Genomic DNA, 25095 nt, shown 5'->3' with positions numbered 1-25095 from the left:
GTAACAACATCTCTAATCCATGAAGAAATTAAGCATATGATCTGCTGGATCCACTATTCCAAGGGTCCGTGATAGAGGTGTGCTTTACTAGAAACTGACATAGCTGGATGATCATAACCATGTTAGGAAAAAAGAATTGTATGTGGTCCACGAGATCTCTAAACCATTCCCAATTATGATGCATGTTTTCTATTTGAGTGACCCTTGGCTAGTAAGTCCCATTGCCCTGCATGTGCTCTACATGTGCCATGACCCACTTTATGCTGTTCCTTCAATTGATATAACAGGTATACCATATGTTTCTCCATCCAATATGATATCTGGTTGTTTCCATTAAGAACACAAACTCAACACTAATCCATGTCTGCAATGTGAAAATGACAGGCCCATATATGAACATGAGAATTTCAAGATGGGCAGTGCATGCTAGCTTTCATAGGGTGGAAAAGGTTAGTTTCTTTTGCCTTTCATCTGAGTTTGTCTTTAGAGTAACTCAGTTCTGTCTGTTGAGAGCAAGAGGTGTATATAACTTCCCATACAGATTATGCTTTCTTTAATATAAACCCCATAGTTATATTACCTTTCAGAGACCATTGCATGGTGTGGATGGTAAAATCTCATTCTGGAAAGTTGAGAAAAAAATGTGTTTGAATCTAAGAGCAGTCACTTATGCTAAAAATGCTGGAGGTTAGGTCCACATCAAGTCCATTCCTTACAAACCCCGGACAGACAGGAGAAGCACTGGGTAATGGCTTTTTTTTTTTTAATTTCCTTTCATTTCTTGCTTGTGCATCTATAATCACACATTTTTATATGCTTATTTCTCTTCTGGTGATTAAAATGTAATTGAGCCCCGGTTCATGTAAAGGTAAACCTCCCATTTAGAATGTCAGAAGCCTTTTTTTATCAAGGCAGCCCTATAGTTATATTATTGAATTTATTTAATTTAATTATCCAATTCAGTTTTTCTTTTTTCTTTTTTTTTTTTCAGAAGCATTCATGGAAACTACTCACGCTATTACAATGGCAGAAAGTTGTGTTTATCATGCTCACTTGTATATATTTTGTCTACTATTAATTGATATAGGCTAGTCTGATTTTTTTTTTTTAATTCTCTCCCAATTTTCTTAACATTTCACAATTCTTTACTTGATCAATTAGAAATGTGAGGGGCTTGGTTTTTTACTTTCAGGTTGAAAATCTTGATCTCTTGGATCTCAAGATTGGCTAAATGAATCAGTACACCGCAAGCAAAGGTCAACTAAATGAATCAAGTTCTCTTGCTTGAGAAGATCCTAAGATCCAGTAAATGAATCAGTAAAGCGCAAGAAGCATCAACTGAACGAATCAAGTTCCTGAGGCTGAGATGCAATAATTCTGCTGGTGTTGAACATGTTCTCAATAACCTTCATCGCACACTCATTCTTCAATGAGGGACATATTTCAGTTGTGGATGTTTTATGTGACAAATACAATTTATCTTACCTACTTTGTAAAAGGGAATAACGTTAACCAATAAAGTTGCTGAAAATATGAATTTAGAACTAAATTTAAAGGTTGCTCATTTCAAGTCAATAAATAAAATCTTCTTTTAGTTCAACTGATCTTACAATGACACTAAGTCAATAGTTGCTGTAAACAATACTAGAACCTGTTTAGATCTTCCAAATATTTGCAGTGGCTTCAGTTTGACCAGTTTCACTCTATTCTTAGCATGCATTGTTTTTCTTCCTCTTCTTTCACCAATAATTTGACCAAAATGGTCAATGGAGTAAGTAGTCCATGAGTTTAATCCTCCAAGAGAAACAGCCCCTCAAACAAAGGTAAAGTTCACCAAAAAATGTGCTCCCATCAACTGTTGGGTGGTATCCAACATCTTCCAGAAAATGACTTCTGCATCTTAACCTACTTGTGGAAAGGCATTGTTTAAGCAAGGCAAACAATAGACTTATCTCCTGATTTGCGATTGTGAAAGTCAGGATACATGATATTATTGACACTAGATTTTAGTGATCGCAAGATCTTCACTATGTTATGTTCAAGAAAAATCATACATGTCAAGTTTATTCATGTGTCATTTGCATGGGATTTGACCAGAATTTTAGGTTTATATTGGTGAATTACGGTGTCTTGATAATTACTTTATTAGAAATGAACATTTGCTCTATGATTTAACTCATATACTGTTATCTTGTAGCCAAAAAAACTTGTAGTGTTCGCACATTTCCAACTCATATGGTGTTTCTGCATTTGATCAAAAGAAACAGTTCCAACTTTGGACATTGACCTTATCTAGCACTCCAACTAATACATCCTGAAGACCTGATAGAAACAATTGGAAAGGTGTCAGAGCATGATGATACATGCTTTGACAGGGCCAAAGTAACTGGATGTTGGATTTTCTGAATTTACCATACCGAATGAAGATACATTTAATTCTACATATTGAAGAGCAGGGGCAATGTATAGAGAGGTACTGATCCATCTCCTGTTATGGTAACACTAATTATTTGAGTAATTAAAATTCATGAATTACATATGATATGTATATTATGTCTTCTAATGGATCTGATATATCTTCTAAATTAAGATTATATATTTCTATGAATTATTAATTAATACATTAATGTACTATAAATGATTACCAAAAAAAATGTACTATAAATAACAACATATTTACTAACAAAAAAAAACATTACTCACAAAACTAATTTAATTTACATTAGTTATATTAAGAAGTAATATGGTCATTTGCTAGCATATTAAGAAGTTGACTTACTTTTGGTAATGGACAAAGGTATAAGTAATAAAGTATAGAATAGTTGATTTAATAATTAAGATATGATTGTTGCATATGATTTGTGCTATTTTGTCGTGGACTCTGGATCTATGGTTCTAGATTCTCATGAATATAATTTCATCTAGCCCCGTGAAACAGAGGAGTTGAAGTGGACAGCTCTTCAAATGACTGACCAACAGCTAATTTGCGCTCTTGGGATTTTTCACCAAAGAAAGCTTATAGGCCATCTGTATAGGGCCCAGTTCAGAAGGCTAGAAGCTGCCATGCTTCAGCCCTCTCATAGCCTATTTGGGAGGCTTCTGTAAGTGATTGAGCTGCGTTGACTGAGGGGCTTCTGAGAAATGGCTTCATTGGAAAATCTATTTTTTGGCTCATGGAAGCCTTTTTTAGGCTTTTCGGATTTTATCAAGGCTTGATGACATGGTTTCTTGGCTCTTTGCAATACGAGAAGCCGCAACGTGAAAACCCTCCTAAACAGGCACTGAATATCCAAGCTTTTGGCTTTAAGTTTCTAACAATGAAATGGCAGGACTTGGTGAACTCACTGCCATGTGGTACTGTATTACCATCAGATTGCTAAGGCAACATGCAATTGATTCACATGGTTGCAAGCATGACTGAAATACTTCATGGAGGAATAGTTGTCAAAATAAAACTAAAAAGGCGTGCAGTGCCAGCACCATTCTTCATAATACAATCATTTCTCTGTAGGTACTTTTTGAATTAAGAAAATCAACTGTGTAGAACTGATCACTTGGAGAAAACTCCAATACAATATGTGATATAGGGCTGATTTGGACCAGGGAGTAACTGTATAGGCAATCTGGAGAGCCCCATGGACAGTTTAAATTTGCTGCATCATTCCTCCGCATGGAAAACAGATGAGAGCATCTAGAGAAGAAGACTAATTGAACTAATTAGGGTACCTTCTTCTGTAAGTGATTCATATCCCAATAGTCAAGCTGAAGGAAGAATGTCCAAGGCAACTTCCTTGAGGGATGGCATCACTTCCTGTTGATGCAAACAAATGTATTTATTGTTTATTTTCCTCAGGACCTTCCAAGGACCTGGATAACACCTGCTAGAAACCAGATTAATACCGTTAACAAATAATGCACCAAATTTTCAAAGCATAAAGTAGTAGGGACTACTTATAAGATTACACGTGTTGTATGTATGTGTCCTCTCATCACACTTATTAAGAGCACGCGGTCAAGCCTTCTCATTTGATACATGTCTTTGATACGAGCCCTAGGAAGCTGGCAGACAAGGTTAAAAAATACAAACAAATTTCCTATGGCAAGGTGGAAGAATAAAAGATAAAAGAATCACTTTGTCATATGACAATGGGTGTATAAGACAAAACATAGATAATGGGTGCATTAGATAAAACGTATGGGAGGATCAAAGATATGGAGCATAGAGTTGATGAACAGAGAACTTTGAAGAAAAATGACTGGAGGTTTTGAGAAAAGGAAGGGACATTATGAAGAAGGGTGCTAATGGAAAAAATAGTTTTCAGATGGGAATCCCTTTAAGAAACATCTATACATGGGATATCTGTTTGGAAAGGGATCGTGAAATGTCGCAATGATTTTAGCTCAGTTTGTTGTTTGTGTTGGCGCTCGGACTATAAGTCAGGTTTTGGGAGGATGCTCGGACTTCAAGTCATGTGACTATAAGTCACATACTCACATGGAACCGGACCATAAGGATCAAAGAATTTTCTACAACACATAAAATAAAGGTGGTCGTGGAATTTACATGTAAAACTGCAAAAATATGGGTTAGTGCATTTCCTCCAAGGATAAAAGCATTTACATGATTTATGAGTATACGGATTAAGCCAGATTTTGGTGATAAAATGAGAGAGAATAGGCTAACATGGTTTAGTCACATGCATAGAAGACCACCAACAGTTCCAATTAGAAGAAGTGATTTGTTACAAGTTGAAGGGGTTAGAAGAGATAAGGATAGACCAATAAGGACATGGGTAGAAATAGGAAGAAATGATTTAAGCACTATAGTTTAACAGTTAATATAGTTGGGATAAGGCATGGATACTGAATTATGTCAGATTTTTGGAGGATACAACCTTTGGAACTTCATACTATGAAATTTATATCCTTGTATTTACAGATTATGCTTGTTAAGGAATAGAATCTAGAATTATTGAATGCCATGAGATCAGAAGTCAAGTGGTTTGTAGGAGTCGAATATGGAACCAAACCACGAGGATCAAAGAATTTGAGAGGATGATCCAAGGATATATTCTCAACTAGATATTTCAACAACATATAAAATAAGCGCGGTTGTGAAATTTAAATGTGGAACTGCAAAAATATGGAAAGCATTTACATGGTTCATGGTGCTAGGCAGAATTCCTAGACAGGGGCAAGCAAATATGTTTTCTGAATACTGAAGACAATTCAATCGCTTTTTCATTAATTTCAAGGCACTAAAAAGGATTTGGCTATCTTTTATTTTTATCTTCCAGGTCGATTGGATGGTTTCAAAATAGACATGAACTGATGCAGAATTGGCCTTTTATTTCCTTTAATGCAGAAGAGTGGATATTTACATAGGATAACCTTTTTTTTTTCTTTTGGTATTATTTTTGGTTTGTCTAAGGAACAACACACAAAAGTCTCTGAGGGCATCTCAACATATATACCCAAAGTCTGTAACCTTTTATGTTTTTGTATGGTGATCTACACTATATTCAGATAATCTCAAACCCCTTTCAATTACTTGTACACTTCTGTATAACTAAAACATTTGTTAACAAAAAAATAGAAAAATTAGGAACCCTATTCAAATAGTGAAGTACTCCAAAAGAGAATCAATATATTTTTATTTCATTTTTCTCCAACTGGGCAGAGGTAACATGTATTTTTAGTAGTATGAGTTTTATCCTAGAATTTAGTGATAAATATATCTCTAATAGGGATTTATTCTTTTCCTTTTTTAATTGTTTTGGTTTTTAGGTCTCCTTTTTTTTCTTGGAAGATGTGCCAAGAAGATAATAAAGATAAAGTTGACAGGTGATCTCACAACAAACCTGAAAAGTGCTCCTCCATTGCGCCCTTTAAAATTGTGAATGTAATACACTGTCTCCATTTTGGGAAAGAAGGTCTTTGAGAGTGCTGCCAGCTTTGGATAGAAGAATGGTGGATAATCTTGGTTCAACTCAAGGTCAACTCTGGTCTTAATAGAGTGGAAAAGCCAATCACTGTTTCAAGCATATCTTCAAGAACTCCTTTCTTATACTTCTAGAAACCACTTAAATGACAGTGGTTTTTTTGGATAATTTCAGTATCTCTAGTCTTCTAAAGAGTTAGGTTCATAACCAGCCATTTTTCTTCATATCCAAAATCAATGTTCTAAAAAAATCCAAACCCATAAAACAAATGGGTTATTATTTATCTGTGGAAACATAGTAATGACATGTAATATACAGAAGGATACACCCACTTCTTATGCGATCAAGCTCCCCATTAAATATAATTAGTTTTCGAGCAGTGTTTACTACAGCTTCTCTGTAAAGCTCTTCCACCACAAGCATTTCTGGATTGCAAATGGGAGTTCTTGATATGTTAAGCCTACAAATTGAATATTAAATGGTGAAGAGAGAGTTCAGAATTACCATTGACATTAAAATATGGATAAGCAACCATGAACAATTCATCCTCTGGTTTTACACGACCTGCCATTTTGACCTTTGAAACAAAACCGAAATCTTGAAAAAATGATGGCTTTGTGAGATAGTCTAGCTTAAATAAAGCTCCTCCAAATACTGATTTTCTTGCAAATTCAACTTCATTTGCCTCTGGGAAAAACTGGATGAAATGAAGTTAGGTTCAAATACATGGACAGAAGAAAAATTCAAGTGACTGAATGCAGAATATGTATACCAACACTTTTCTTTGAGAATTTCTGTGCATATATTTTACCATGTGAGTGAACTAGATGTATTGATTTCTTGTACTAGAAAACCGCATATAATTCTTAATGGAATATAAACAAAAGAAAAAGTACCATGAGAACTACTAATGAGAAATGGAAAGTGGTCATCTTCCCAGAGAAATCTCTGAAAGAAATCCAATCACCTTAGCTGCATTACTATTTTTTTTTCTTTCTTTTCTCATTATCTCTAATTAAGAAAATTTTCAAACTTGATAGTCGTGCATCAAGACCATAGAATAGACCAGACTTTTTTTTTTCCAGATTGGTACTGCTACAATGCAGATATCATGTAGCTGGACAGGTTGAAAGGTATAGCTGAGATGAGGATGCTGGTATGAATAATGAGTGGAAAGTCTACAAAGGATAATATGAGAAATGAGTGCATTTAGAAGACTTGGGAGTAGCTCCATTTGATCACAAAATGAGGGGAAGTTGACTTTGATGGTTTACTAGTATGCATAGATGATACAAGGAATGGCATCAGTGAGGAGCGTCTTGGTGAAAGTAGAAGATTCTAAAAGAGCGAAGGGAAGACGAAAGAAAATATAGGGTGAAAAAGTAAAAAAATGATAAATAAGGACATAAGATTTGATAGAAAACAAGGTTCTTGATAGAGCACAATGGTCGAATAGGATTATGTAGAAAACATCAAGTAGTTAGGATTAAGGCTGAGTTAAGTAGGGTTATATGAAAGTCCTGAAATATCCCTATTTCAGGCATCCAGTTACAATTCTTTGGACATTGTTCTCCTTAGTAGCACTTGGATCCTGTTAATATTATTTCTTTGTCAAAAATCTCTGGTAACTGAAATGGTGTTATGCCAAATGAACTAATCTATAATGCCTCAAGGATCAACAACTTTCATAAGCCTAACATTGTCAAAAGATCAAGTAAGAATGCTTTTCTACTTGTCTGCATTCATTCAACCAAAAATGTATATTTAGTATCATCAGAGTTGAATTTTGGTTGCTTACTACTAAGCTAAAATGATATTTGATAAAACATGGAAACAACTTTCATAAACCTAGAAAATTAGCATTCTAGCATTTTCCTTTTTAAATGAAGAAACATAAAGAAACAAGAGTATGTTCAATAACAATCTAACATACTATTCTGGTTCGCGTAGCTTTCTCTGGACTTATAAACCGGTCACAAAACTCTCGAATCAGCTGCATGCTCTCTGTCATTTCTATACCTCCCTCACCATCACCTGATGCAAGTTTTACATACAAAAAAAGGCACTTCAGACCAACTGGTACAATGGATTTAAAAAATAATAGAATTACATAGGTTGTACAAAGAACCTGGAACAGATTCAAGTCCAGAAGTTGGAAACTCAATCTCCTGTAACAAATATTTGGTGCTCATGATTATGTGGTAGCTATAGGGGTGAAACCTGTGTTTTTCTGATATCATTGTTCACAGACACAAAGACAAGAAAACAAAACAAAACAAAGAAAAACTCACCATCAGCTGCTTTTTATCCTCCAAGGCCAATTCAGTTGCCTGTTTTGCCTGCCAGTTATTATTGACAAGGATTAATGATCATTTAAAATTGAAGATATGAAATGGCAAGGGAGAGAGGTGATATGTTTCAAGGTTAAAGTTCAAGGGATTTCCAATTAATATTTGTGAGAAGTTATATATACAAAGTTCCTCATTTTCTTGGTAAGAAAGCATATTGGATGGTATCCCATCTCAATTTCTGATTATATTCCTTTCACTTTCTTGGATTATTATAGGAAACTGATTATTAGAAACACTGAAATCTAGGGAAGTTGCATATGTACATGACTTCCCAACTGAAACCATCTTTGGTTAATGAATGAGCATGTTTAATGAATGAATAAGCAAGAGGTCTAACAATGAGTGTTTTTTCCCAGGTTAATGAACGAATAAGCATTGTTAATGAATGGGCAGAATTACTATGCTTTTCATGTTAATAAGTTCAGTTGCTGCTTCTGAAAAGAAAGCGAGAATCCAAATGTGTAATAATATACCAGCAGAAAGGAATAAGCAACAGGTCTAACAGTGAGTGTTTTCCCTCAGGTTTTTTTTCCAAGTTAGCATCACCATCATTGAAGTGCAATAAGTCTTTTTTTTTAATTTTTTTATGGCGAAGTGCATTAAAGTTGCTTCCTTGTTAGTGTCAATTATCACTCTTCTCTATGCATTTGAAGAATTCAAACACTTGATTATGTCCAAGAAAAAGCACTCAATTTCTTGTTTAATCCCACCTATTTATTCAATTGTGCTTCCTAGATGGGAGAATGCTGAATCTTGGTTATTCTATCCAGCTCCTCCTTGTTTGAGGACAAACACCTCTCCCCCTCTGATGCAGTTGATTCATATATGCTGAAAGCCTCCTCTTTTCTACCTAAACAAACTTTCTCATCTCCTATTTCACCGTGATTCTTTTTCTGAGCCCAACAATGCCCCCTCTTGATACAAAATAATTTAGTTTAGACCTTTCCACGTCAACTCGATGGCTGTGATCACCATATAGAAGTGTCCCTAATATGTGATCCGAAACCCAAAACATGCTTTCATCCTTAAATTGATATCACTAAACATGTAAATATGACTCCTCAAAAGAATGATCCCCAGACTCCACTCTAATGTTGTCAAGCAAGACCACCACCAATTGGCATCTGCCTCATGGTGCTTTCATCCTTTACCTGATATCACTAAACATGTAAATGTGACTCCTCAAAGGAATGAACCCCAGACTCCACTCTAATGTTGTCAAGCAAGATCACCACCAATTGGCATCTGCCTCATGGTGCTTTGTCACTCCCCATAATATTGACATTCTACACCACACCTTTGCATCTCTCAATACAATAGAAAACTCACTTCTCCAAAGGATTTCCAGATGGACTTATTCCAGGATCATATAATAGTGACACTAGCTGGTGGAAAGTGGAAACGCTGATCATAAGATGTCCAGTTATGTTCAATAGAATCCTTTTATTGAGGCCATGAATTTAGTCGTGCTACTCTGTGCAAATTAACTGCGGCATGTCAAGCAAGGATACTGGTTGGCCATAGGCTGCTACTTCCCTATAAAAAAAATTATAAAAGAAAGAAACAGTCTGCTAGTTCTTTCTTACATGTTAACTGAACATACTATTCTGGGTGCCTTTTCTGTCTTAGGCTGCTACTAACAAACACAAACCCACGCCAGAAACTAAAATCTCTGAAGTTAATAATATGTTAACCACAAAAGCTTCAACAGAGATATTCATAAATGAAGCAGTCTTACTTGTTCAAGAAGCTCCGAGTAATCTCTAGGAAATGGCACATCAAACCCAACCGAAGCACTAGCATCTCCGGAAACTGAATGAACCACAAAATCATAGTTTCTAGAAATCTTGATCGCTGAAAAGCTTCGGCAACTATTATTCGCACTCTTGGCAATTTGAAGAATTGATCGATCAAAAACCTAAAATTTAACAGGCAAAACAAATCAGTTCAAGGGGTGCTCATAATTACGCATTTTAATACTTCTTTCACCAGAAAACTAGTACCCAGGACGATAAGACCGGAGCAATCACTAACTTCACAATTCACAAATCAGAACCCTTACAAGTAAAAAGAGAAGGCAGGAAAAGATAAATTTTCTTCGGCAAAAAGAATGACCAACAGCTCAAGGAGAGAAGAAAATGAAGAAAGACAAGACGAAAATCACCTTATGCTTTGGAAGAGAAGCAATCGCAATCGGAACCCTGGTAACAGTTGAGGTGTCTGTTAACGGCATCTTTGAAACTCGGTTAATCTCCGCGCAGAAAACACAGGCAGATGCTTGAGCCGTTGAGGTTCCAACTTCCGGTTAGAGAAATTATGCAGTGTGACATGGAGATTCATGTCCAACGGATGTGTGGCTTAGACATACACATGGAGGTCCCACCAAACAACTCATCCATCTTCGCCTTGAAATGGTGAAAAAAGTGACCCACTGTCGGGATACGAATGATTATTCAGAAGGGGGTTCCAGGTGAACGGTATGTGATGTATGGCAGAGGATTTTCCGTGAATTTTTTAGGCATCACAGAGGCGCTAACCGACGATCACAGTGCATGAGATGGTCCAATAGGAAAATCTCATCTATCCAGTTAGGATAACACTTTTTATCATGAATTCATGAACATAAACTCCATACGTTTTAATTGAATTTCCTTGTTCAGAAGACTGCGAGGCAAGAAGTGTTCATCTGAGAAGTCGAAACTTCGAAACAACAGAGCAGAAATGGTGGCCGCATCACTCTCGTTCCTGTCAAGCCTCCCTACTTTGCTTCCTGCGTCTTCTCAGACATTTCTCATCACTACACATAGATACTTCCCTGTAAGCTACCCAACAATCCAGAACTCTATTCTTTGTCTGAGATCAGTAATGCTTCTTACTTTTCGTTAAAATTGTCATTTAAGTTGCTTCATTTGGAACCCCATTTGGATTTTCTCTCTTTCTATTTTCCCCTTTGTGGTTAGAAAATTTAGTTCCAGCGCTGAAGTTTTGAGTATGTAGAATTTATTACCTAAAGTGTCTACATCGAGAAGCTATTAATTTGTTACCTTCATATGGAAAATCAGGGTGGCATTTATTGCCGGAAGATTGAAGCTACAGTTCTTGATGAAGGTCAATTCCGTCGAAGAGATGTTCTTAAATGTGTTGGAGCTACCGTCGGCATGGTATTATACAGTAGTATCTCACTTTCTCAATTTATTTTTCAACTTTTTACAAGTTATAAGGGATTTTTGTGCTTCTTCTAAATTTCCATTTACCAAAAGATCCTCTGGTTTGTTGACAAAAAGGAAGGGAAAATTTTGAAAATTAATTACCTATATGAAATCCTAAACGCTTCGTGGCTTCATATAGCAACATTGTCTTCCATAAGGAAATCACAACAAGGAATTGTGGTTTTCGTAAGTAGATAATTCTGCATAAATATCTGTTTTCTGATATTCATGTTTTGAGGTCTTGGCCAAATTTGTTTCACTCCTATTAGTTCAGATTCCTTGATTCTAATGCTACACTTGGCATTTGGCAAGCCCTTTCTCCATTTAATGGGGTGATATCAATTTCGTCATTTTTGTTCTTGGGGCAACGTATAGGTTGTTCCATTGTGACCTGAGTGATCAGGATTCATATCTTGGAAACAGCCTCTCAGGGGTAAGGCTACATTTGTCCCTCCCCAGACCCCACATTGGCGGGAGCCTCGTCAACTGGGTTGCCCTTTATATAGCATGGGTTGTTAATTCAAAGAGACACTTTGAGTTCTTTTATATAGCATGAGTTGTTCTTCACTATGCCAAAGGGACTAGGGATTTAAGTGCAGAGCTTATGAAAGTTCCAAAGAGAAATCTAATGTCTTTACTAATCTCAATTTAACAAATAAATGCACATCAGTATCATTGTACAGAAATGACAACATCAACCATTCCTCCATAACTTCTTTCTAGAATCTACTCAATGGAAATGGGATCTCAAACATTCGCTTCATTAATTTTTAAGTTTTTTTTTTAATGAAGTATGGTCTATTCCTCCTTTACTTGCTATACCTGGTGGGATGGGCTGGGAGTTTATAACAGAATGCAACTAGGGCTTAGGGGTAAGTTGTATGTCCCCCTCCATTAGGATTGTCAATCTTTTTCTGGTTAATAACATTTAAGGTGCCCCCACCTCCCACCTTGAGTAAATTTAGAGGTTAAAAGAAGTTGATAGTTGACACCAAGAATACCTGAACGAGTTATGTGAATGACAATAATAGCTCTACATTAGACTTCAGTAATTACAAAGGCTTCTACTATAGAGGAGTGGTTGTCCTCTGAAGATGAATGCTTGGACATACACCAATATGTATGCAAAATTCAACTTTGTAGAATAATGTGATGATTAGTTTCTGCCAGTTGTTATCTCTCAGGAAATATTAGCAAGCTCTGGATCACTCGTAGAAATGGCCAGTGCTGCTGATTTAATACAACAAAGACAACGCTCTGAGTTTCTCTGTAAGTTCATGAGCAACCCTTACTTTCACATGCTAAGACTATGCAGAGTTGACTTAATTTTCTTTATTATTTTCACAGCGAGTGTTAAGGCGACCCTAAGTACCACCATAAAGGCAAGTTTTATTCACATTCTCAGTGATGAATATTCATATCTTCAACTATGAGGTACCAAAACTTTCTTTTTTCTGCCTTACAGGGAAATCCAGAGCTCATCCCATCCTTTCTAACTCTAGCATTGAATGATGCCATGACTTATGACAAGGTCAGACTCAGAACTTTACCTATTGAAAATTGTTGCCTTTGGAGTATCTGATGTGTCTGTGCGTATGGAAAAATGAACTAATGAAGGCAAGAAGAAACTCTCCTTTCTTTGTTTCCTTTTTTCAGAAATAAAAGACTTATCTAATCTGGTTATGTTTGCAGGCTACAAAATCTGGTGGTCCAAATGGATCAATTAGGTTCAGGTACTTCTTACTGATATTATTTTAAATAATATTCATTGTCAAATAATGCAGGGTAGGATAAAATTTTATTCTGTCACTTCCTGCTACCTTACAGTGAATCTAGATTTGAGATTGCATAAATAGACAACCTTAAAGTGAAGGCACCATGAGTAAACCATGCATTTGGATATTTCTGTATGACATAGGACCAACATGACACATCTGACCTAAACATAAGCCAGATCAACTTTCTAGAATCATTTGATCAGGTTCACTTGTGTATTCAAGCCAATCCAGGAGGTGTTGCAGTTAGTGTGTTGTACAGGTTCCTCTTCTGCATTTGCTGCATGAAGAGTTGATGGAGGGAACATATTTTTCTGCATTAATATTGTTTATATTGAAGATCTGAGAAACCTTTTCATTTGCAAGTTGAAGTACAAATGTCAGATTTATTTCACCACTGATATGGTCTTGTTACCTTCTTTTTCTCTCTTAAAGCTCAGAGATAAGCAGACCTGAAAATAAGGGGCTATCTGCTGCTTTGAGTCTCTTAGAGGAAGCAAAAAAAGAAATAGATTCTTATTCCAAGGGTGGACCCATTTCATTTGCAGATCTCATCCAATATGCAGGTGAGAAGGGACAAAACATGCTGAGTTTTCTAGTCATAAACTCTACAACTTAGATGTTGATATCCATATTATCTTAGTCGTGTATTTGGTGCTCTGCTCTGATATTATTCCAATGAATAAAGCAATCTCATAAATCTGCCTTTCAGTGTAATTTGGTTAAGGCTGTAGATTAAAAGTCACTAAGTTCTTGATAAAGGTAATTACATTGACAATTTGGGAAATGATCCAACCAAGTGGTCAGCCGCTAAATGATATATATAATTGATGAATTAGTAAGCCATATCTAGACTACAGTTTTATAGTTTCCTGTTATCTTCCAGTGGTGCTTGCTTAATGGTTTTTTATTGTCATGTCTTCTTTTTCACTATCATGGTATCACCTATTTTAAATGTCCTCTCCAATTAGTTCTTATTCTTTTTTATTACTTACCAGAAAAATTTCTCCTCCAGTTAAGTAACCTTGTTTTTTTTGTTCTTTTTGTTAGCTAAATGAAATCAACTAGTACTGATGCCTTCCATATCCCCATCATTTACTCTATTTTCTTCATAATCCAGCACAAGGAGCACTTAAGAGTACCTTCCTTGCATCTGCAATTCGCAAATGTGGTGGAAATGAAGAGAAGGGGATCTTGTTATATACTGCATATGGCTCAAATGGACAGGTTTATTTCTTTATTTCTTTCTCTAATATAATGATATTTCTAAAATATTGAATTTCAATTACAATATTTTTACTGCAATGTTGTCACTATAATGACTAAGTATCCCTGTTTCTACCATAAGGTATCCTTTGCAATACATTGTTCAGGCTTTTATAGGATAATCATATATTATTGTGACACAATCTAAGTGCAATTTATAATGAGCAATATCATTATTCAACAATCTTAGGAAATAGTAAGTAACCCATAAGGTAACAAAAGTAAATTAAAGGAAAATCACTTGCGTGTTTGCAGAGGGTTCTGGGATTTCCTCATTCTTCTCTGCAAACCACAAAATAAATAATTTTTCCACTCTTCTCGAGGATTATAGAAGTACATACTGATGCATCTATTTGCTTTTGTGCCACCAGTGGGGCTTGTTTGATAAACAATTTGGGAGGACAGATACAGAGGAACCAGATTCAGAGGGAAGGGTTCCACAATGGGAGAAGGCATCAGTTCAGGAAATGAAGGATAAGTTTTCTGCTGTTGGACTTGGCCCTCGCCAGGTAATTGGTTCCATCATTCATTAACATCAGAACTTCACAATAAAACTGTCTTGTATTATAAATATCAGTACTGTAATTAGAATGTGAAGACTTTTCTTGGTAGTGCCCATCTACATTTCATGGTATGAATCCAAGGGCAAAGAAAAGAATAATTGTTGCTTGGTTTACCATGGTGTTTACTTTTGGAGAAAATGGTGGAAAACAAGTTTTCATCAGATATACTTTAGTTCAGCCCAAATACTCCAGAAAAAAAAATTAATAAATAATAAAAAATAAAACCCAACTCAACCTTAAAATGTGCATAAGCAATATGCTTTTACCAAAACATTTCAAAGTGAAGAAATAAAAGAGGTATCTGTTTTACCAGTTAACATTTTTCACATAAAACAAAATAAAATAGCACTTGTGTATGTGTGTGTTTCTTTGGTTCTTATGCTTTTTAAAGGATGGCCTACACCTCCATTAAAATAGTCCTTGTATTTTATTATTAATTGAATTTTTTCTGATCTATTTGATTTATTAGTCCATAGCCAAATTGGCATTTGATAATAATGCTCTACAAAGTAACTATTTAATGGACCACATGTATATTCTTTTTGACCATCCAAAAGGAAACCTGATTGGTTTATTTTGACCATTTTAATAAAATTTTTGCCACGTTGCATGAGAAGGAATAATGGATACATACAGTAATTTTGCATACAGAAGTATAAACTACCATTGTTAAAATCTTATGTTTTTTTGATAATATTCATTATTCAAATCACAAGTTCTAATTGTTTTAATTCAATCATTTTTCTGGGAAAATCTTATGGTTATTGTTTGAATCTTATGATATATCAGATTCATATGATATGAATCAATTTTCTTTCAAGGTTTCATTACTAAGGGGCGGAACTCCCAAAAATAAGATGCACAAGCAAAGAAACTATACAAAGAGAGACTGTATAGTAGATACAAGAAGAAGATAAACCTCTCTACAATATAAAGTCTTTATTTGTTTTCGGGGACCTGGTTTTATATTTTTGTTATTTCTTTTCCTTTTTATTGATTTTTTTTTGGTGACAGGCTTTTGTTTTAAAACCTTACTAGAATAGGTCACATTTTGGTTATTTAAAAACCTATTTCAAGATTTTTTTGTGCTTATTTTGATAATATGTGGGTTAAAGATCCATTGTTTTCACTTTTCGATTGAATTAACATTAAAATCAAACGTGATTGTATCATATTACATTTATATTGTAGAAGTGCTGAACTTTGTTGTATTAAATATCCATATGATGGATATTGACTGAAAATAGGGGCCAATTGCTTGGTGCATGGTAAAATTTTAGGCCAACAGGCATGGAAACATGTGTTCAAGTGGCCATTTTGTGCAAAAAATGCCAAGACCAACATTGGGTAATGGCTCTTGGATATGGATAAAAATATGGTGAAATCAATTTTTATATATTTGAGCATTTAGTACGTATATTTTTACTTGCAATTTTATCTGATCTAACATTATCTATGTTTTATGATACCATTACAATTTCAGAACGTAGGAAACAACCATAACTATAGCAAGTCAACTTCTGTAGCTATCACATACATTATCTCCAATGCACCAATCCAAGTTTTGAATTGTTGGATTAACTCTTGGGAGTTTTTGACTCCCTTCCAAAAAGCAATTGCCTATCCCAAGGTTCCTAGTTGTCTATTCAAAAAGTGAGGAGTTCAAAGAAAATCAAATACTTATATGATTTCATTCTTTTTAGTCCATACAGGAAGCAATCATTGATTGAATTATTTCTGTCCATGCATAGATAGGAAGGTTGCAATTATTAAGCACATTTGCAGGATTCAGAATGTCTTGTAGGGAAAATCAACCAAAGATATCAACTTAGAGAGCTATAGGAAATGGAGGATCATAGGAGGAAAATTGCAAGCTAGATATGTATCTATAAGTAGAAATCTGCTGAATTAAAAAATATGAAAGAAAGTAGTTTCTTGAAGAGAGAAGGAAGAGAGAAGGAGAGGAAGAGAAGAAGAGAAGTTGAAAGAAAAGAGAGCAATAATTTGGTCGCCCCCTTCACTTATTATTTATACTAAAATAATAGAACAGTACAAAAACAACTATGCCCTTATAGGGTGGCAAAACATAAAACAGCATATATAACACTCAAAAAACATAATAAAATTTGGACTCACATAACTACTGTGGTCCCCACCTCCTATCTAACAACTAACATAAAACATCTACTCAGAAAAACTATAAAACTAATTAATTTTCAACACTCCCCCTCAAGTTGGGAGTAAATGTCACACATTCCCAACTTGCGTAGATCATGTTCAAGCTTGTTCCTTGCCACCCCTTTAGTGAGAACATCAGCCAGCTGCAACTCTAAAGAGACATAAGGCAAACAAACTTCTCCGATTGTTACTCTTTCTCTTATAAAGTGTCTATCAACTTCAATGTGTTTTGTCCTATCATACTGAGTTGGATTGTGGGCAATATTGATTGTAGCTTGATTGTCACAGTATAACATCATGGGTTCCTCTGCTTTCACCCCAATCTCACTCAAAAGAGATTTAACCCAAAGAAGTTCTAAGGCACCATGAGCCATGGATCTATACTCAGCCTCTGCACTTGACCTTGCCACAACCGCTTGCTTCTTACTCTTCCAGGAGATCAAGTTTCCACCTACAAAGGTACACACTCCTGATGTAGACCTCCTGCCATCTAAGCATCCTGCCCAGTCTGCATCTGTATAGGATTCTAGCTTCAAATTCTCATGATTTGAGAAAAGAATGCCTCTGCCAGGGTGTTTTTTCAGATATGCAAGTTTTCTCTCAATAGCTTCCCAGTGCTGAACCCAAGGTGCATGCATGTATTAACTCACAACACTGACAGCATAAGAAATATCTGGTCATGTCATACATAGATACAGTAGTTGGCTCACCATTCTTTGATATCTCCCCACATCCTTTACCAATTCACCATCCACACCATTAATTCTGTGATTTGGATCAATAGGAGTGTCTGCTGGTTTGGTCCCCAACTTCCTAGTCTCTCGCAGTAGGTCAAGTACATACTTTCTCTGTGAAATGAAGATCCCATGCTTGGATCTTGCAACTTCAATCCCTAAGAAGTATTTGAGCTCACCAAGATCTTTGATCTCAATTCTTGCTGCAATGATTTTTTTGAGATCATCAATCTCCTCCAGATCATTTCCTATCACCACTATATCATCCACATACACAATCAAAATTGACACCAAAGCATCTCTCCTCTTCACAAAGAGGGTGTGATCAGACTGTGTCCATGTGTATCCAAAACGGATGAGTGCCCCTCTGAACCTATCAAACCAAGCCCTAGGTGACTGTTTCAGTCCATACAGAGATTTTCGGAGTCTGCACACCTTTCCTTTACCAACATTTTCATAAAAGCCTGCTAGAATGTCCATATATACCTCCTCTTGTAAGTCACCATTGAGGAAAACATTTTTGACATCAAGTTGGAACAAGGGCCATGAATAGGTCGCTGCTAGAGATAAAAGAATACGAACTAAACTCATCTTAGCTACCAACCTTGCCTTGTACCTCTCTATCTTTCCATCGGCCTTATACTTCACTGTGAATACCCATCGACATCCGACTGTCTCCTTGTCTGGGGGGAGATCAACTATTTCCCAAGTTTGGTTTTTGACCAAAGCATCCATCTCATCTTGCATGGTTGTTTTCCACTCAGGTTTGGAGAGAGCCTCAGTAACATTCCTGGGTATAGACACAGAATCCAGGGAAGAAAGAAAAGCACAGTAGGAGGGTGATAAGGCATTGTAGGAAAGATGGTGTGAAATGTAGTGGGTTGTACACTTTCTCTTCCCCTTATGAAGTGTAACGGGAAGATCAAGGTCAGTGGGATCAGCATAAATAGTGGTGTTAGGGACAGAAACTTTATCATCAGAAAACATAACAGGCTCAAGAGGAATACCTGGAATTGTATTTGTTGAATCTGGAGTTTCAGAAGGACTGACAGAGAATGGTGTGGGTCGAGGATGCGTGGAGTCAACCATCATCTGCCAGCGCTGATATTGCTATGAGGCTGCCTGTAGTGGCTCAGGTAATGAAACTGGAGGTGCAGGTGCTGGCTGCACCGATGCTGGCTGAACAGATGGTGCAGGTAGTGGTTGAACTGATGGAGGCACCACAGAAACAGGAAGAGGAACAGATTGTGAGTTCTCCTCCCCAAAACTCTCCCCCCTGAGGAGAACCACTCGAGAAGAAGAATGTGGATTCAGAAAAGGTAACATCCATGGTGACAAATCTGCTCCTCGACATTGGGTCATAACAGCCATAGCCCTTTTGGTTCTGAGCATACCCAATAAAAACATATTTCTTGGCCTTAGGATCTAATTTCTTGCGATGAGGGCCAAGAATGTGAACAAAAGAAACACAGCCAAAAACCCTCAGAGGTATATGAAATATCTCTCCATCTAGAAAAAGGATGCTAAATGGCACCTTAAACCCCAAAGTCCATGAAGGAACACGGTTAATCACATGTACAGCTATAAGAACTACATGTCCCCAAAACTGCACAGGAACTAAAGCACACACCATAAGACTCCTTGCCCCCTCCACAATGTGTCTGTTTTTCCTCTCAGCAACTCCATTCTGTTGTGGTGTATATGCACAACTGCTCTAATGAACTACACTATGTTCTAAGCGATACATGGTTAGGTCCTTTTCAAAGTACTCTCTAGCATTATCTGATCTAAAAACCTTAGTTCTCACTCCAAATTTTGTGAGAACCATCTAGTGGAATTGTCATACTAAGTTAGGAACCTCATCACGTGATCTCATCAAATATATCCAAGAATATCGTGTATAATCATCCACAAACAAGAGAAAGTAACGGAATCCTCCCATCGAAGGGATTTGATATGGCCCCCATACATCAGTGTGAACAATATTAAAAGCAGTACTTCTTTTATTACTTGGTTTAAAAGACTGTCTACAATGCTTTCCTAACTAACAACTCTCACAGTCCAAAGTAGATAATTGAACAGACTCAAACAACTTTGGGAAAAGGCATTTCAAAGAATTAAAAAAAAAGATGTCCCAAGCGATTGTGCCAAAGCATAATCCGGTTTACTGACTCTGACCCACTACTACTGTTGCTGCTAACATGATGGCCCTGATGTCTCGGAATCTCATCCAGAAGGTAGACTCCATTCACCTCACGACCACTCCTAATCATCTTCTTTGACTCCAGATCTTGCAAAACACAATTACGAGGAAGAAAGGTCACAGAACAATTCAAATTTTTTGTCAAAGAACTAACAAACAGTAGGTTGGTATGAAATCTAGGGACATGTAAAACAGAGGACAAAGTTATATCATTGGTCATTCTAACTGTCCCCTTCCCAGCAATGGTCATATGTGAACCATCTGCTGTAGAGACTCTGTCTCTACCAGAGCACAATTGATAGGAACTGAAAATGGTAGGGGCATTAGTCATATGCTCAGATGTTCCTGAGTCTATAATCCAAGGAGGTCCCTCCTTACCTGAAGTGAATGCAAGATTTGCAGTTGCATATGAACTACCTGTATGTGCAAAGGAAGTGGTGTAGTTGGCTCCTGCATTTTGCTATCCATCTGGAAGGCTAGAACTAGGTGAATCTTTCTTACTCATAAGCTGTCCAAACCTCTCCAATTTTGTTCTCACCGCTGCTACTGCAATGGATTCCCAATCAGTTTGGGAGAGAGGGGTTGAAGAGTTTCCTGTAGTGGCTACATTTGCATTTCCCTTCTTGTTTCTTATCCGAATAGGCATAAGATTTGGATGAAGCTTCCAACAAGTGTCCCTGGTATGCTTAGGCTTCTTGCAGTAATCACACACCAAGTCCTTATTATCTTCCCTTCTAGTCTCACTACTCCCCCTGTCTCCATCCGGCTTAGGTTTTGTTGTACCAACCATAGCCGACTAGTCAATCCCAGGCTGTCTCAACATTACATTCCTCCTACTCTCCTCTCCTGAGACAAAAGCATAGGCTTGAGAGAGTGTCGCACCCTCCCTAGAAAAAATATGCTGCCTAGCAATGCCAAATTCAGGGTTCAACCCTACCAAGAACTCAAAAACCCTATTCCTCTCTACCAGTTTGTGATAAGTTGCTACATCATTTACATTTTCCCATACCACAGTTTCTAAGTGATCTATTTCCTGCCATAGGGTTTTCAACATGGAGAAATACACAGCAAGAGGTTGTTCTCCCTGTTTCATACTTATCACCTGATTTCTTAATTGATAGGCTCTGGCTTCATTTTGCTTCTGAGAGTAGGTTTCAGTCACTCCATCCCAAATCTCCTTTGCAGTATTAGCCAATAGGAATTTTTTTGCAATATGAGGTAACATAGAATTACACAGCCAAGACATTACCATGTAATTCTCTTGCACCCATCAGGAAGAGTCTGTATTAGGTTTCTTCTCCTCCCAGTGAGATACCCTAATTTTCCACGGGCACCAATAGCCATCTTAGCTGATTGTGCCCACTCCAAATAATTTGTACCATCAAGTTTTACTGTAGTAATGATCCCAGACCCAAAAATATCACTACTACCTCCAACACCCAGTCCCATAGTACCGGTAGATTTCATCTCGGTATTCTAACTCTCCATTTTACTTCAAACAGTTCAACAGTAAGAAAAAAATAAATTGGAGACCTTCAAAAAATAATTTAATACCACACACATAGAAACCAACCCTTCCGGAAGAAGAAAATCCTAGCTGGAGGGAAATCTCTCTCCTCTCCACACCTCCCAACAGAGAGAAAAGTGAATCGATCACTCCGGGAGGCCTAGAAAATTTTAGAAATCAAACTTCCCTTTTCAGAAAATCAAAAGAAAACTAACAATACCTGGCCGCCCAAGATCATATCAAAAACAAGGAATCCAACTTTTTTGGGACTCTTCCCCATACTCCAGTTCTTCCTGATTTTGATGTCGAACAGTAGATCACCTTCCTGATGTCTAGATCCCACCAAAAACTCCAAGAACTGGGCAATCTATAGCAGATCGTTCAGCCCTTTACTAGTTCATGCAGTCGGCTGATCTAGAGCTGCATGAGAATGCTTCAAGAAACCCTAGCCAATGCTTTGATACCAAGTAGAAATCTGCTGAATTAAAAAATATGAAAGAAAGTAGTTTCTTGAAGAGAGAAGGAAGAGAGAAGGAGAAGAAGAGAAGTTGAAAGAAAAGAGAGCAATAATTTGGCCGCCCCCTTCACTTATCATTTATACTAAAATAATAGAACAATACAAAGACAACTATGCCCTTATAGGGCGGCAAAACATAAAACAGCATATATAACACTCAAAAAACATGATAAAATTTGGACTCACATAACTACTCTGGTCCCCACCTCGTATTTAACAACTAACATAAAACATCTACTCAAAAAAACATCATAAAACTAATTAATCTTCAACACTGTATATTTGAAATTATCTTGTTCTTTTAAGAGACTATCATATGTTTTCTTATATAGTTGGCATCTATAATTGACCAGTTTGGTTAACCAGGATTTTTTATTCCGTTTTGTCAGTTCGGTTTTTCAGTTTTTGATGATTATCCCTAATAGCTGTTTTTATTTTTTATTTATTTATTTATTTTTTTTTTGTGTGTGTGTGTGTGTTGGTTAGTTAGCTGTTATGTCTGCATTCCTGGGTCCTGATCAGAGCAAAACAGAGAGTTTATTAGCTTCAGAACCTGATGTTTTACCGTGGATTCAGAAATACCAACGTAGCCGAGAAACAGTGTCTCAGACTGACTATGAGGTAAGGACTATTATTTATGTGTCCTTTCAGATACAGTGCAAAACAGTAGACAAGAAAAAGATTCAATGGTAATAAAAGAAAACCTGTCATGAATATTTTTCTTGTGGTATAATGCTAATAAGGAAAAGGGGCTTGGCCAGGGTAAGCAAGGGTAATCCTAACCCTGCACCTTCCTAATGAAAGAGCTTGACAGACACTGGCCATAGGTTACCTATTATGGCTTGGAATATGTTAGGTTAGACTTATGTTTTGTCACTCTCAGGTTGGGCACTCAAGAAAAATTTATTCTCATCACAATTATCTCGAGTTCGTTAGATAAACCCTGCTTCTGTCATCTGGTACTCAAAATTCAACAAAGGTGTACCACAATTGTCTGGAATTGGTTAGAAAAATTCTACTTTTCCAGTGAGGCCATATCTTTTGTAAAATCGTAAGTGTTCCAGTGTTGTAACTATTTTTTATTATGTTTGTGGCCTACCTTTTCCCTTTTGAACCTTTCAATTTGTACCAAGATGCTTGTTAATTCAGGTGCAGTCATGGGTCTTTGCTGCACATTATTAAACCACTTCAATTTGTCTTTAGATTGTCACTCAAAGGGGCCCTTTTGGTTCATGTAGCTGTATTAGTTTCTAATTTATCCTACATGTATGCCATTCCATAATTTCTGGATACTTTGTCCTGTATAACATGTCCAGTCTTCAAATGGTATTAATATGTTTTAATCACATGACTCTCTCTCTCTCTCTCTCTCTCTCTCTCTCCTCATTCTTGCGCTTTTACAGAAATGGTACTACATATGCTGTATTCCTCGTGCATATTAAAAAACCTTTTGGTTCTTATTACCAATATTGACAAATAGTCTTTCTGATGTGCCATGTCAGGTTGACCTTATAACTACCCTAACGAAACTTAGTTGCCTGGGGCAAAAAATTAACTATGAAGCCTATACATATCCTGTTCAAAAAGTTGATTTAAGCAAACTCAAGTTATAGAAGCAAGGAGCTGATAAAAGAGAACACCAACTCAGCACAGTTGATTCCTAGTCACAACATTTATTTACCTTTGGAGGCTCAGTGTTTTGGAGGAACATTTTTCATTTCAATAGTGTGAGATAGAATTTTATTTCCAAATTTGAGATGGTATGTTTTGGTCTCCAGAGTTGTGGAGTTACATAGTTATCAGCCTTACATTACAACTTGTATCCTTTCCTTAGATCTGTAATTCTGGTAAGAAGAAAATTTGTAATCTATGCTTATACACCATTTTGGCATGTAGTTTTAGTAGATGAAATGTGAAAGATATGTTACTTGTACAAGGACACTATACTTGTGGTTAATCCAGAAGGCTACTTTGAACTGCACGGAAAACCAGTAGTATTTGGTTTTTTCTTTCCAAAAAGATTTTAAGCATGCAACTTTTTTCTTTTTTTCTTTTTTTTTTTCTGATAGAGGCATTCGTTTTTTTTTTTCTTGGAAGCCTTATAATACCATCTTACAGCATATTTTTAACCATACTGATACTTGGGAACTGAGTTGGAATGACATAATATTCCAGATGTGTGGCGTACTACGCATTTGTAGAACATGCAAAACAAACTTATAAACTTCACATTGCTCTCTCTCTCTCTCTCTCTCTCTCTTTAGGCTTAGTTTAGAGTACAAATACAAATATATAGGCTTCAGTGTGAATACAAATACAAATCTGTAGAGTATAAAACCTTGTATTTTGTATTATTTTTATGTATTTGCACTATACATATTTGTATTTATATTCTTTTCCAACTGAGCTGTAAGTGCAAATACAAGGTTTAAAAATACAATATACAAGGTTTTGCACTGTATATATTTGTATTTGTACTCTTTCCCAAACTTAGCCCAATAAAGATACAAATATGTACAGTCCCTTGTATACCATATTTGTAAACCTTGTATTTCACTATACACGTTTGTATTTATACTCTTCCTAAACTGAGCCTTATGCCTGCTGATTATACTACATTCAGGGGTGAAAATCCAGTAACCAACTTGAAGGGTTTGCATAGCATTGGGCCAGTGCTCTTTCAAATTTTAGCAAATGCTCAACCCAAGCCTGCTCAAGTTGCAGCCTTAAAATATCAATAAATCTCCTGGTAGGCTGCTACTCAAAGTTGGGTATTGGTGCGAGTCAATATGGCCAATACTTTTTTTGTTTTGTTTTTACTTTGTTTCTTTTATAAATATTAGAGGGATG

At 36.4% G+C, this 25095-nt stretch overlaps 3 protein-coding genes across 10 annotated transcripts in view; 2 read left to right on the top strand and 1 right to left on the bottom strand.

The window, feature by feature from the left end:
* Nucleotides 1-1600, top strand: part of LOC148864606 (Restriction endonuclease, type II-like superfamily protein) — a 33805-nt gene extending 32205 nt beyond the window's left edge. For 2 of the 5 annotated variants that reach the window (XM_088975194.1, XM_088975195.1), the window contains exons 7-9: nt 385-449; nt 588-745; nt 1193-1600. The gene's annotated coding sequence lies outside the window, so the exon portion shown is untranslated. The remainder of the gene's footprint in view (nt 1-384; nt 450-587; nt 746-1192) is intronic. The other 3 variants (XM_088975196.1, XM_088975198.1, XM_088975197.1) reach the window with 2 other exon arrangements.
* Nucleotides 1601-3430: 1830 nt separating this feature from the next.
* Nucleotides 3431-10590, bottom strand: LOC148864605 (LOW PSII ACCUMULATION protein (DUF1995)). Its single transcript, XM_088976993.1, has 9 exons — nt 10458-10590; nt 10032-10211; nt 8234-8281; nt 8071-8110; nt 7876-7976; nt 6447-6639; nt 6269-6367; nt 5862-5979; nt 3431-3878 (listed from the first exon to the last, which is right to left on the bottom strand). The coding sequence occupies exons 1-9, from the start codon at nt 10524-10526 to the stop codon at nt 3758-3760; spliced, it is 969 nt and encodes a 322-aa protein (XP_088833119.1). The 5' UTR covers nt 10527-10590; the 3' UTR covers nt 3431-3757.
* Nucleotides 10591-10608: 18 nt separating this feature from the next.
* TL29 (ascorbate peroxidase 4) lies at nt 10609-24233 on the top strand. 4 transcript variants are annotated; one of them, XM_088976991.1, is made up of 12 exons: nt 10609-10770; nt 10954-11110; nt 11356-11454; nt 12687-12771; nt 12850-12884; nt 12968-13033; nt 13195-13235; nt 13713-13843; nt 14398-14504; nt 14915-15052; nt 22732-22866; nt 23748-24233. In XM_088976991.1, the coding sequence occupies exons 1-12, from the start codon at nt 10739-10741 to the stop codon at nt 23856-23858; spliced, it is 1137 nt and encodes a 378-aa protein (XP_088833117.1). In that variant the 5' UTR covers nt 10609-10738; the 3' UTR covers nt 23859-24233. The 4 variants fall into 4 exon arrangements, with proteins under 4 accessions (XP_088833117.1, XP_088833115.1, XP_088833116.1 ...); XM_088976989.1 differs by having other exon boundaries at nt 10742-10880; XM_088976990.1 differs by having other exon boundaries at nt 10745-10880; nt 10957-11110.
* Nucleotides 24234-25095: the final 862 nt, after the last annotated feature.

This window comes from Nelumbo lutea, chromosome 3 (assembly GCF_056320005.1).
Source record: "Nelumbo lutea isolate HS-2025 chromosome 3, American lotus-T2T, whole genome shotgun sequence".
Classification (NCBI taxonomy): Eukaryota; Viridiplantae; Streptophyta; class Magnoliopsida; order Proteales; family Nelumbonaceae; genus Nelumbo; species Nelumbo lutea.
The sequence above is the reverse complement of the archived record's forward strand: the minus strand, read 5'-3'. Positions and strand labels throughout refer to the sequence as shown.